Source organism: Ascaphus truei, chromosome 4, assembly GCF_040206685.1.
Source record: "Ascaphus truei isolate aAscTru1 chromosome 4, aAscTru1.hap1, whole genome shotgun sequence".
NCBI lineage: Eukaryota > Metazoa > Chordata > Amphibia > Anura > Ascaphidae > Ascaphus > Ascaphus truei.
In genome coordinates, this window is record NC_134486.1 from 188,165,299 (window position 1) to 188,178,706 (window position 13,408).

At 42.7% G+C, this 13,408-nt stretch overlaps 1 protein-coding gene across 6 annotated transcripts in view; it reads left to right on the forward strand.

Moving 5' to 3' along the window:
* PDE10A (phosphodiesterase 10A) overlaps nt 1-13,408 on the forward strand; it is a 938,782-nt gene that overhangs the window by 674,116 nt on the left and 251,258 nt on the right. For 5 of the 6 annotated variants that reach the window (XM_075596710.1, XM_075596711.1, XM_075596712.1 and 2 more), the window contains one exon: nt 7,824-7,907. The exons of the other annotated variant lie outside the window; for it this stretch is intronic. In XM_075596710.1, coding sequence (XP_075452825.1) covers nt 7,824-7,907 — 84 coding nt within the window. The remainder of the gene's footprint in view (nt 1-7,823; nt 7,908-13,408) is intronic. 6 annotated transcript variants of the gene reach the window in all.

The following is a 13,408-nucleotide window of genomic DNA, read 5'->3' on the forward strand; positions in this document are numbered from 1 at the left end:
CCCTCATTCTCTCCCGTCTTGATTACTGTAACCTCCTGCTGTCTGGCCTTCCTGCCTCTCACCTGTCTCCCCTACAATCTATCTTTAATGCTGCTGCCAGAATCACTCTACTCTTTCCTAGATCTGTCTCAGCATCTCCCCTCATGAAATCCCTCTCCTGGCTTCCGATCAAATCCCGCATCTCACACTCCATTCTTCTCCTCACTTTTAAAGCTTTACACTCTTCTGCCCCTCCTTAAATCTCAGCCCTAATTTCTCGTTATGCACCATCCAGACTCTTGCGTTCTTCTCAAGGATGTCTTCTTTCTACCCCCTTTGTATCTAAAGCCCTCTCCCGCCTTAAACCTTTTTCATTGACTGCCCCTTACCTCTGGAATGCCCTTCCCCTCAGTACCCGACTAGCACCCTCTCTATCCACCTTTAAGACCCACCTTAAGACACACTTGCTTAAAGAAGCATATGAATAGCACTGTGGCTATTCTGAACACATGGCACATAAAGCTTGGCAGATGCAGTTACCAGAACTCCCTCCTACTGTCTCTGTATGTTCTCCCTACCTACCAATTAGACTGTAAGCTCCTCGGAGCAGGGACTCCTCTTCCTTAATGTCTAAAGCACTTATTCCCATGATCTGTTATTTATATTATCTGTTATTTATTGGATTACCACATGTATTACTGCTGTGAAGCGCTATGTACATTAATGGCGCTATATAAATAAAGACATACAATACAATACAATACAATTTCCCTCTGTTATTTTCTAGTATTAGTAACTATTTCCACTTCTGAATCAAAGTCTATACTAATTGTCCTTTTTGGAGTTTTATCCCGTTCTGGACTCTTTCTATACTTTGTAGGTGTACTTTGTAGTACTTTTTAGTGATGGTCTCTTTTCTAGAGAAGAGACCATCACTAAAAAAGTTTAAAAAATCCTTAGAGATGAGGAGGATTATAAAGATGGGCCTCCAAGAAAGATTGAGCCAGTTGAAAAAGAGAAAGAAAATGGGAAAAAAATCCCAGAGAAAAAATCCCCCAAAAAAACTCCTCCTAAGAGAGAGAAATCAAAAGAGAGGAAGAAATTTAGTAAAAAATATATACCTACAAAGTATAGAAAGAGTCCAGAACAGGATAATTGGAGGAATAAACAGTATAAATCTCCTCGCCAGCAGGGAAAAAAAACAGCTAAGGTGCAGATTAATCTCGATAAAACTCCAAAAAGGACAATTAGTATAGATTTTGATTCAGAAGTGTAAATAGTTACTAATAATAGAAAAGAACAGAGGGAAGTTCAAAAAGATAAATTGTTCACAAAGGGTGGTTCCAAATATGTGAACAAAAAGGATTTTTTAGGGGAGGGGGGGTCCACTTCTTTTCAGGGAGTAAATCACTATGCCCCTCAAAAAAAGCAAGAGATAGGGAATAATATCTTTAATCTCAGCTATAAAGTACTATCTGAGTCAGAAAGGTCTCTCATCTCAAAAGGGCTGAAGTTTGCTCCCACTGTGGGTCCTAGCAGCTTTGGTCTTTTTTTAGATGCTCAGAGATTCTTGAGAAAACTCAACATTAAGAGATTTTTCAGACAAAAAGAAGTACAACTTAGGACCACTGAAAATCTAGAAAGAGATTCCCCTTTGAATAATACTAACCAACCTCTACAAGAAAGACCTGTGTTGGTTCACTCTGGCCTTAAGTTGCCATCCACATTTTATCCTAAACATGCTAAAGGAAAAAATCTGGATGTATTTTCACAACTAGTACAAAAAGATTTTGAGAAACTAGTTGAGCTAGAAAATAAGTTTGACAACAATCTAAATAAAAAAGAGAGAGAGAGGCACTAAAAACCCTACAAGAAGACACTAGTGTGGTCATTAAACAGGCCGACAAAGGGGGCGGAGTTGCGATTATTAATAGGAGCGATTATATTGCTGAGTCAAACAGGATTTTGGGGGACACACAAATGTATATATCTCTTAAAAAAGATCCCACATCAGAATTTTTGAAAGAATTGAAAGTCCTGCTAGATAGGGGTAAAATGGAGGAAGTAATAGATATTAATGAGTACAATTTTATATATCGAGAGAACCCCATTAGATCCATATTCTATTATCTTCCTAAACTCCACAAAAGTCTCATTAATCCCCCGGGGAGGCCCATAATAGCAGGCACCGACTCCCTGACATCTCATTTATCTGCATATATAGACACCTACCTGCAGAGATATGTAACAAAACTTCCCTCCTATCTTAAAGATACGATGGACATTTTGCGTATCTTGGATGGTCAAGTTTGGGAAGAAGGGTGGTTCCTGGCAACTTGTGACATCACCTCACTATATACATGTATTAGCCACAAAGACGGACATGAGGCAGTTGACAGAGCATTAGCAAAAGACCTTGAGATGCCCCATGAACAGGCTAATTTCATCCTGGATGGGATTAAGTTCATTTTAGAACATAACTACTTCATGTTCGAAGGGATGTATTATCTGCAAAAATGTGGTACCGCCATGGGCACAAAATTCCCACTCAGCTATGCAAATCTTCTCATGGGAGCATGGGAGGAAGACTACATATGGTCCATTGCAGAGCTGGGTGTGAATTTGTGCCTATGGCGAAGATTTATAGATGACATATTCTTTATCTGGAAAGGTGATGAAGAGAGTCTGTTGAGATTCACCCATTATCTTAATGATAATCCACTCAATTTAAAATTCACTTGTGAGTATAGTCAAGAAAGGGTCAATTTTTTAGACCTGACGGTTTTCATTGAGAATGGGTCAATAAATATACAGACGTTCTTTAAAGATGTTGAAATCAATAATTATATATCCCCTGCCAGTTGCCATCACCCCAAATGGCTACAGAATGTTCCATATGGACAAATAAGGAGGATTAGGAGAAACTGTTCAGATATCAGCAGTTTCCATAAACAATCTGCCTTCTTGCAGGATAGAATCAAAGACAAAAAGTATAATGATGAGATTATCAAAGATGCTATAAAAAAAAGCAGGGGGTCTGGATAGAAAATATCTACTTAGTGATAAAAAGAAAGTTGGATCGAATAAAAATTTTGAATTTTCTTTTTTGACAAATTACAACAGACAGTCTGAAAAAATCATCAAAATTATACGTAAGCATTGGCATATTGTCAAAAACTATCCTATATTAGGAGAGATACACTGGCGACACACTTTATTCGAGCTCGGCTAGTCCCACGAATTCGGGTATACCCGGGTGTATTGAGGTTTGTGACTGTTTTCTGCCCGAGTGCATTGAGGTATTTTCCAGGCAGGGTTGAAGCATTTTATTCCCGCTTGCTGCAATACTGCACAGTATATATATATATACTGCATTACAATTCATGAATTTATGCCATCTGGTAGACACGCGAAGCATTGCAGCCTATTAAATCCTAATCATTATCATTTAACAGATCAGCCGCCCGTCAGCCAGGCATGAACCCAGGCTGGGAAGGCAAACGCAACGGGGCTTGTCAGAGGTGAGGAGCGGCGCATTCCAGGTATCTGCCAGGTACATACTGGGTATTTGCTCGAATAAAGTGTGTCGGTGCAGTAGTCCCCAAAAAACCTACAGTAATTTAAAAAAAAAGCTAAGGTACTTAAGAATAAATTAGCACCTAGTGCACTACCCAAAACTATAAAGGAAGGAAATAGATGGTTATCCCAAGATAAAGGATTTTTTGGTTGTACCACTTGTACGGCATGTAAGCATAGGTCTCATGATAAATTTGGGTTTGTTTAAAACATCTCTGGACAAAGATTTCAAATTAAACAACTTTTAACTTGTAAGTCAGATCATGTCGTATGTCTCATACAGTGCCCATGTGGGCTACAATATGTAGGCAAGACAACCAGGCCTGTTAGAACTCGTATCCTCGAGCATATTGGGAATGTGAGAAGAAGTATTACCACCCATTTTTCATCTAACCACTTTATTCAAAAACATCAGGGGGATACATCAGGCCTCAAGTTTACGGTATTAGAACAGGTGTTACCACACTGGAGAGGTGGAGATAGAAGTATTGCCTTAAAAAAGAGAGAAAGTTTTTAGATTTTCTCGCTTAAATCCCTTGCACCATTGGGTTTAAATGTAGACTTTGAATTAAGTGCTTTTCTTTAAACTTTTAGAACTGGATATACTGAGTCCTTTATTAGATGGGATATGTAAAGGACCGTATATAAGGTATAAATAGTCAGTGTAAAAGTTTAAATAAAAATACGGATAAGATACAGTATCTTAATGGTTTTTATATATTGTTCATTGTGATCAAGTCATTTACTAACTCTGTATTTTCTCTTACATTTTCGAGATTCATCAATCGCCATCTTTCTTAAACTCTATTCATGAGATCAGGGATACATTTAGCGATTTATGTGTTTATGTTGAATGTAGATTTGCATTATTTAATTTATTTAATACTTCTATAATTTTAATCATTTGATTTTAGTAGTGGTCTTTTCCTTATGTTGTAAAGGAGGATCAAGTGCGATGTTCTATTTTTATTTTTAAATAAAATGTATAAAGTTTATTTTTAATGAAATGTATAAAATTTGTAATATGCTAATTCTATGATAGGGAGGGGTTATTTAGCCGTCTTCCCATCAATATAGACGTCATCATCCATTGACCTATAGGAGGAAAGGTCATTGGTAATTTAGAGGGTATATACTGCTGCGACACACTTTATTCGAGCAAATACCCAGTATGTACCTGGCAGATACCTGGAATGCGCCGCTCCTCACCTCTGACAAGCCCCGTTGCATTTGCCTTCCCAGCCATGGTTCATGCCTGGCTGACAGGCGGCTGATCTGTTAAATGATAATGATTAGGATTTAATAGGCTGCAATGCTTCGCGTGTCTACCAGATGGCATAAATTCATGAATTGTAATGCAGTATATATATATATATATATATATACTGTGCAGTATTGCAGCCAGCAGGAATAAAATGCTTCAATCCCTGCCTGGAAAATAACGCAATGCACTCGGGCAGAAAACAGTCACAAACCTCAATACACCCGAGTATACCCGAATTCGTGGGACTAGCCGAGCTCGAATAAAGTGTGTCGCCAGTGTATAGTATCCTTGTATGGGTTAATGCTACTCCTGACGAAGCCGTCACTAAGAACGGCGAAACGCGTAGAGCGTGACCCTCAGTGTGTTATCTGGAGGGAGAGAATCTGCCGGGAGGTCCTGTGACGTCAACTTCGATCGGCGGAGGAACCGGAAGTGACGTATCGGCTCCGAGCAGAGGTGCAGGACGGAGACCAGTGGACGCAGCGGCGGTGTGACGGGATCCCGACAACGCGACTCGGCTACCACCTATACCCTTATACCCATGCTGTGACCCATTTGGAATCTTGTAAGCCTTCATTTTTACCAGTGTTGGATAAGTCGCTTTGGTATTTTATCTGGGCTCTGTGTTTCTCTTCTGATATCTACACTACCTTCCTCCTATTTTTGCTCCTATTTTTTGCCAATTTTTGCCATCTGGATATCTATTGTTGGACATTGCTGACATTATCAAGTGTGTCTCATTTGCTAATTTAAGAGTATTACCACTACTGTGTTTTGTTTTAACATAACTGCACTATGGTAGTTTTATATATTTTTTCCTAGGTATTTTCGCTTCCCTGGTTTTTCCTTTTATCCTTCTGTTTGGACCTTAAAACAGTCCTCCAAGGGTTTGAGTGTTTTATTTATCACCTTTTGGCACGGCACATTATTTTGATTTATTTGTCACTATATGCTCACTTTCACTGTTTAGAGGTTGATATAGTGTTAGAGCGCCAGCTAATGTATTTTTGTATAACTTTGTGCATTATGGTCTGCCCAATCACCTTCATTCTGACCAAGGCCGGGATTTCGAAAGCAAACTGATTCAGGAGCTACTCAAAGTCCTGAAAATCACCAAATCCAGGACAACTCCGACCATCCGGAGGGGAACGCTCTGCCTGAGCGATTCAATAGGACATTGCTGGACATGCTTGGCACACTGAAAGGTGCTCAGAAGACAGAGTGGAGCCGACGTGGAATCTCTGGTACATGCGTACAACTGTACTCGACATGAGTCCACGGGATTCTCCCCATATTTCCTTATGTTCGGGCGAGTAGCCAGGCTGCCGGTGGATGTACGTCTGTGAGTGTCCACAGACAGGATATGCAACGCACTTCAAATATGTACAAAAGCTTCAGGAAAACCTGCAACAGGCTTACCAGCAAGCCCAGAAGTCCACTGCCCAACTCAACGCCAACAACAAGAGGTGTTATGACCACAAGGTTCGTCACCGGGAAATATTTCCTGGAGATGCAGTGCTTCTCAGCAACCTAGGGATTCCCGAGAAGCATTAACTCGCTGACAGTTGGCATGACGGTGTCTATGAGGTCAAATCACAGATGCTGGGCATCCCGGTCTACCGGATAAAAGACATGGATATATATTATATAACTTTGTATATGTGTGATATGTCTTGTTATGCGTTCCCAAGCAGGGACGTTGGGGTTTTCACCAGGGGGAGGATGTAGCCAGGTCTCTCTCTTACCTTCAGGCTGCAGACCACATGTTGCCAGGCAACCAATAGTGCTGCTAGAATCTCCTGAGGGGAGATTGGACGTTAGTTGAGCTGACAGTTAGGACTGTTAGGACTGTTAGGGCAGTTAGGAGTTGGAAGCTGGACGCTGAAGGGGTAGGGTGTGAGTGTGAAGATGCCAGTGGCATCTGCTGTAGGCCAGAGAACCTTGATAGGCCCCACCTAGGTCCACCTCCCCTCATTTTGTGGCTGCTACAGCGACAGGCCCATAGATAGGGATACTGCCCCTATAGCTTGTAGTGAGGGACTCAGCCAGGACACAGCGGCGTCCTGTACCTTGGTGGTCTGGGACCAGGCCATCCCATGGAAGAGACTCTCCTTGAGGTGGACATCCCATGTGTAAACCACCCCATGAGGAAGCACCAGAGTCGCGGATCATCATTGGGTCCGTGTACCCCATCGCAGGACGTAGCGCGCCCGGGAGCAGAGGCACCCGGCAGGTTCCCCACGCACAAGTGCACCAACATACACTATAGTGTCAGCACTGACCACATATAAGGGTGAGGTGTTATATCCTTGTGGACACTAGAGTAGTTGGGTGCCCGAGGGCCCCATCAGGTACTGTGGGGACTGTGAACAAGTGTGTGGGACACTGGGCAGGTGGTTACGGCCGTGTGAAGCCTGGTGGGTAGGCTATAACCAGTAGTCATACTATCATTCTGTAGTAAAGTTGTTACTTTATGTTTCACCATTGTATAAGCTATGTATATAGGTCCTGTAACGGGTAATTCCACACAGTAGAATCCGTTAACAGGTGGAGGCGCTGAAGAACACCGTACCAGTATACAACACAGGCTCCCTGCAGCGGAGGCTCAGACCTCCTGTGAGTCACAGGTATTGCACCACACACAGCACCACACACACTGTAGCCACACATCCTCCACGGGGTGGGGGAAAGTGCGCTACATATATAAATACTTTCTCAGAATACAGTACATGTCATTTTGCTTATATTACAGTAGACTGGTCTGCTTGTATGGTCAGATAACCTTATATCTCATCATATAGTTTTTGTCATTATTACCAATACTTATTTGCTACAGTAAGAAGCTCTACATCATAAGATGCCTTATATGGTTGAAGACACCTAACTGTCCATTAATTTGTTTACTAAGCCATGTCTTATAGAGTAGCACTGTTTTTCAAAAGGTGTTCCAAAGTGTATTGCCAGATACATGTTTGCATGTAATGTTTCTTGTACTATATTTTAGATACCACTTTGATATCAATCCCTTTGGGGACTTTTGGCCAGCCATTTATGTCTACATGATTCAACAATCTTGTGGTAACAACTGGTAAGATTCATGCATTTGTGTTAATAGTTGTACTTCCAAGTGTGTTGGTACAGTATTAGTTAACAGTTTATGCTACTGTATATGAGAGAAAAAACAATATCATCAATTCCAATATCCATCTATAAACTGATGTCCATATTAGAAATATAATTGTCTAACATGGAAGCCAACCTGAATCCCATTTCATAGTTTTAAAATATATTGTAAATGAACAATTTTGTTTGATTGTTAAATTACTGTAAACACAGCAGAAAACATTCAGAATTCTATATTGCAAATAGCTTATTAGTAGTTTTGGTGTCTAAGGCTGCGCTTATACTGCCGGGACGGCAACAGCGACGTTGCATCAAAACAAATGCATTGCTGCCATCGCGTGCGCTTATAGTAAGCGCGACGCGACGGAGTGACGGCTTGGTTGCGATCGCTGGAAGTCATCTCTATTTGATTTTTCCAGTGACCGCAGCCTGACGTCACTGTTGCCGTCACTATAAGCGTAGCCTATGACCTAGTGAAAAAGTGACTTGATAAGTTTTCCACTGGGTTTGTACAGCACCCCTCCAACAACTGTACCATTGCTGCTGTTCCTCTCCCCCAGTATTATGTTGTGAATTGAGATGGGAGAACTTGTAAAAATCCGATCTTTCAAAAAATTCCGATCCATCAACGAATTTGATATAAAAAAAACTGGGCGGATTCTTAGAGAGAGACCTATTTGTGTCAAGTATCAAGCCCTATATCCTCTGTGTGTGTAGCTGTGAAATGCAGCAAGCTTAAGCTTATAAGGGACCATGTTTAATGGTTTTGAAGCAAAAGGTGGCATTGTGTGCTCATTTGCATGTAATTTCCCAGAATCCCTTGCTGCAGTGGAAGTGGTGTCAAATGACACAGCGGGGTCATGTGATGTCACTGTTGCTATGGTAACGTGATGTTAAATGACGCCGCAGGTCACGTGACGTCACACGACCCGCCGCGTGAGGTAAGGAAGGGGGCGGCCAACGGAGAAGGTAAGGCAGGGGGAGCATCGCAAAAAAAGTTTGTGCGCCCCGGTGCTAGATCATCATTTCCATTTGCATAAAGAAATCCTGAAAACACTCTATGCTAAATAGTGTGTCTGTTAATGTAAAAACAAGTAAATCACACTTTTATTGGCCTTGGTACATTGAAACATTGTGTAACATGGGTCTATAGTTTTAGCTGCATGGTGCGAGTACATAATACATAGCAGAACACTTTGACATAGAAAGTGTTCGTGCCCTCCCCCACCTCCCCTCCTCTCCCCTCCAGGAGCTATGTGTTAACGCGTATCTGCATACTTGGGCAACACTTGTCATTAATGGACATCTATATTAATAAGAGAGCCTGTGTGTCTGTCTGTCAGAACCATAGTTTCAAGACCATGAAACCCAGAGTCCTGTAACTTTTGCATGCATACTAAGGGGACACTAGTAGGGTTATTTTCTATTTGGGGATTTATTTATGTATCTTCTGTGTCTAACTACTCCGCCTCTGATTGGTTGCTTTCTCTCCATGAGGCTGCTGATTGGTGAGTTTCTCTGCACGTGGCCGCTGATTGGCCTTTGCTTTGCAGGGAGGCATGTGATTGATTGTTGCGCTGAGCTAGCTGGGGTGTAAGAGAGGGTGGGGGAAGAGATGGGGGTATAAGAGGGTCGGGGGAGAGGTTGAGGGTGTAAGTGAGGGAAGAGGAGAGGTGGGGGGTGTTAGAGTGAGGGGAAATGGTTGGGGCTGTAAGAGAGGGAGGGGGAGAATTAGAGGGGCGGGGAAGGTGGGTGGTGTAAGAGAGGGAGGGGAGAGTTGGAGGGTGTAAAAGAGGGGGGTGAGATAAGGGAGGGAGAGGATGAGAGGATGAGAGGGGGACTGTGACAGGCAGTGGTGTAACAGAGGGACGGAGAGAGGTGAGGGTGTAATAGAGGACAGTCACTAAGGGGGGGGGGGACATCTCTGAGGGAGTGTGTCAGTGAAGATGGTGAATTTTACGATCATTTGGGGTGGGAGTCTCAATGACAAGGAGTTGGGGGTGCAGCCTAATTCACTGCAAGGGGGAATTATTGATCGGATTAAAGAGGGCATCATTATTGATTGACTCACAGTTTCATGTCTGCAATGGAAAGATGACGCCAGAGTACTACAAATCGTGTGAAGCTGGGTCCTTTAGCTTATATATAAAACATCCCAATGGTTTTTTTTTCTTTGATAAAAATGTGGTGCTATTTATTAACCAATAGTCAATGTCTCAACCATGCACTTCCATTAGTTAAGAAGTTAATTTATCTGGGACCCTGGATATGTCAGCAATGCTAGCCAAGGAGCACATGAAGAACGGTCTGCCCGTGCATGAGATTAAGGATCAGTTTTAATGACCATTGTCTGCTGCTAAGCACAGTGTTGATTTACATCTGGACATCCAAAAAAAAGTGTGTGGTATAGGCAGCACAGCCTTTCTTGAATATAAAGTTATGATGCGTGTGGTGGGTGCAAAGGGAACAGTGGGGACACCCCCAATCTCCCCCAAGATCAATGTAAAGTACAGTGAGTTTTCCCAACACTCCGATAAAGAAATATGACACTTATGTCTAATAAAAGAAAAATCAATGTGCATTGACAAAATTGTGGCAGCAACAACGCAATAAGGTGCAAAAGGCGATACAGGATAAATTAATATACAAGTATAGTCTGAGGTGAAGGGGGAAGGGAAGGGAGAGGGGAGGGAAGAGTGATCATACATACAAGGTAAGGAGGTGCAAAAACAGTAATATAAGACATGAGAAAAAATGCAAGGGGCAATGCTTCAGGGTCCACAACCCCTTCTAATGGCCCGTTTCCATAGTATATATAGAATATGGTACTTGGGCTTCCCGCTTTCTCTCTCTAACCTCTTCTTTTGGCCTTGAACAGTGGACTGCAGCCAGCACCCACAAAGATGGCCACTACCTAGACCTGTTTTTCACTAAAAACTTTTCTATCTGATTTCTCTATTTCCCCCTTTCCTCTCTCTGACCATCACCTTATCTCATTCACACTCTCAACCTGATCAGGAACTACAACTCTGCCCTATCCTCCTCTCTTGATCTACATGCCCCGTTTTCTCTCTGCCGTTCTCAACCTTTGAACCCCAGACCCTGGCTAAATTCCCACACGCGCATGCTGCTTTCCTGCTCTTGTTCATCTGAACGCCTCTGGAGGAAATCTCACACTCTCACAGACTTCCTTCACTACAAATTTATGCTATCCTGTTTCAACTCTGCCCTCTCTCAGACTATCCCTTCTGTATCCTCCTCACATCCTACACCTCTTCCTAGCTCTTCTCCTGCATTCTTTGACTCTTTATCTGCTGTCACGGAGGAGGATGTGTTGTTGCTGATCTCCTCTTCTCCCTCTACCACATGCCCTCTTGACCCCTTTCCCTCCCATCTCCTAAAACCTCTTGCTCCTACTATAATCCCTATGCTCACACACATTTTTAACTCCTCCCTCTACTCTGGTACCTTTCCCTCTTCCTTCAAACATGCAACAGTCATACCATTACTCAAAAACAGCAAGCTTGACCCTACCTGCCTTTCTAACTACCGACCTGTCTCCTTCCTGCCTCTAAACTCCTTGAATGTCTTGTGTTCTCTCGCTTGCTCCATTTTCTCAACACCTATTCTCTCCTAGACCCTCTACAATCTGGCTTCCGCACTGCTCATTCCACTAAAACAGCCATCACAAAAATAACTAATGACCTCCATGCTGCCAAAGACAAAGGTCATTACACTCTATTCATATTACTCGACCTCTCTGCAGCATTTGATACTGTGGACCACCCTCTTCTTCACATTCTCCATACTCTTGGTATTCGTAAAAAAGCCCTATTCTGGATCTCCTCTTACCTCTCCCATCGTACTTCCAGTGTCTCATCTGCTAACACCTCCTCCTCCATCGATCTCTCTGTGGAGGTACCCCAGGACTCTGTCCTGGGACCCTTTCTCTTTTCTCTTTACACACTCTCTCTAGGTGACCTAATCACATCTCTTGGGTTCAAATATCACCTCTATGCTGACGACACACAAATGTACTTTTCTACCCCTGACCTTACACCTGCTGTACAGACTAAAGTTTCTGAATGTCTGTCGGCTATATCCTCCTGGACGGCCCTCTGCCAACTTAAACTAAACATGGCAAAAACAGAGCTCCTCCCAAACCTTGTCCTATTTCCTCCTTCTGCATTACTGTTGGAAGTACCATCATTCACTCAGTAGCCCAAGCACACTGCCTAGGGGTCACACTCAACCTCTCACATTCTCCCCTCATTCAAAATGTATCTAAAACCTGTCGCTTTTTCCTCCACAATATTACAAAGATACGCCCTTTCCTCTGTTGCTCGACTGCTAAAACTTTGAATCAGACCCTCATTCTCTCCCGTCTCGATAACTGTAACCTCCTGTTGTCCGACCTTCCTGCCTCTCACCTGTTTTCTCTACAATCTATCCTTAATACTGCTGCCAGAATCTCTGTACTCTTTCCTAAATCTGTCTCAGCGTCTCCCCTGCTGAAATCCCTCTCCTGGCTTCCTATCAAATCCCGTATTACATCTCAGCTATAATTTCTCGCTATACACCATCACGGCTCTTGCATTCTGCTCAAGGATGTCTTCTCTCTAACCATTCTGTATCTAAAGCCCTCTCCCACCTTAAACCCTTCTCTCTGACTACCCCACACCTCTGGAATGCCCTTCCTCTCAATATCTGACTAGTACCCTCTCTATCCACCTTTAAGACCCACCTTAAATCACACCTGATTATGGAAGCATATGAGTAGCTCCATGGCTGATAATTAACACCTCCTACTTTGCTCCTTGCAGACGCACTTACCAGAACGCCCTCCTACTGTCTCTGTACGTTCTTCCTACCAACAAAATGAGATTGTAAGCTCTTCGGAGCAGAGACTCCTTTTCCTAAATGTTACGTTTATGTCTGAAGCACTTCTCCCGTTTGTGTTATTTATATCATTTATTTTTTATATGATTTTCACATGTATTACTGCTGTGAAGTGCTATGTACATTAATGGCGCTATATAAATAAAGACATACATACATACATACATACATACATACATACATATGTAGCCATGTGTAAAATTGGTGTACAGATCTCTCTCATACTGAGAAGTAACTCCTGTTAAAAGGGCAGGGTTGCCAGTAGTCATCATGGAGGTTTGCCCTCAAACCCTGTGATGTGTAAGATAGTAGCAAAGGAAGTGACAGCATGATTTGTGTCCACTGTTAGTGACACAGAAGTGGACTTTCTGGAGCCTACATATTGCACAGCACGTCCAAACGTTAGTGAGCCAAGGCTGATTCAGTTCACGGTGTTCATCCTAAGTGTCTGCAGCAGTTCAAGTCTGTCTGTCAGAGAGGCACGAGGCAAAGGGACAATCTGATTACACACTGTGTCCAGGGCTCTGGCACAGCTGGTGGTCTCCCTTAGGGGAGAGGTGGAAAGAC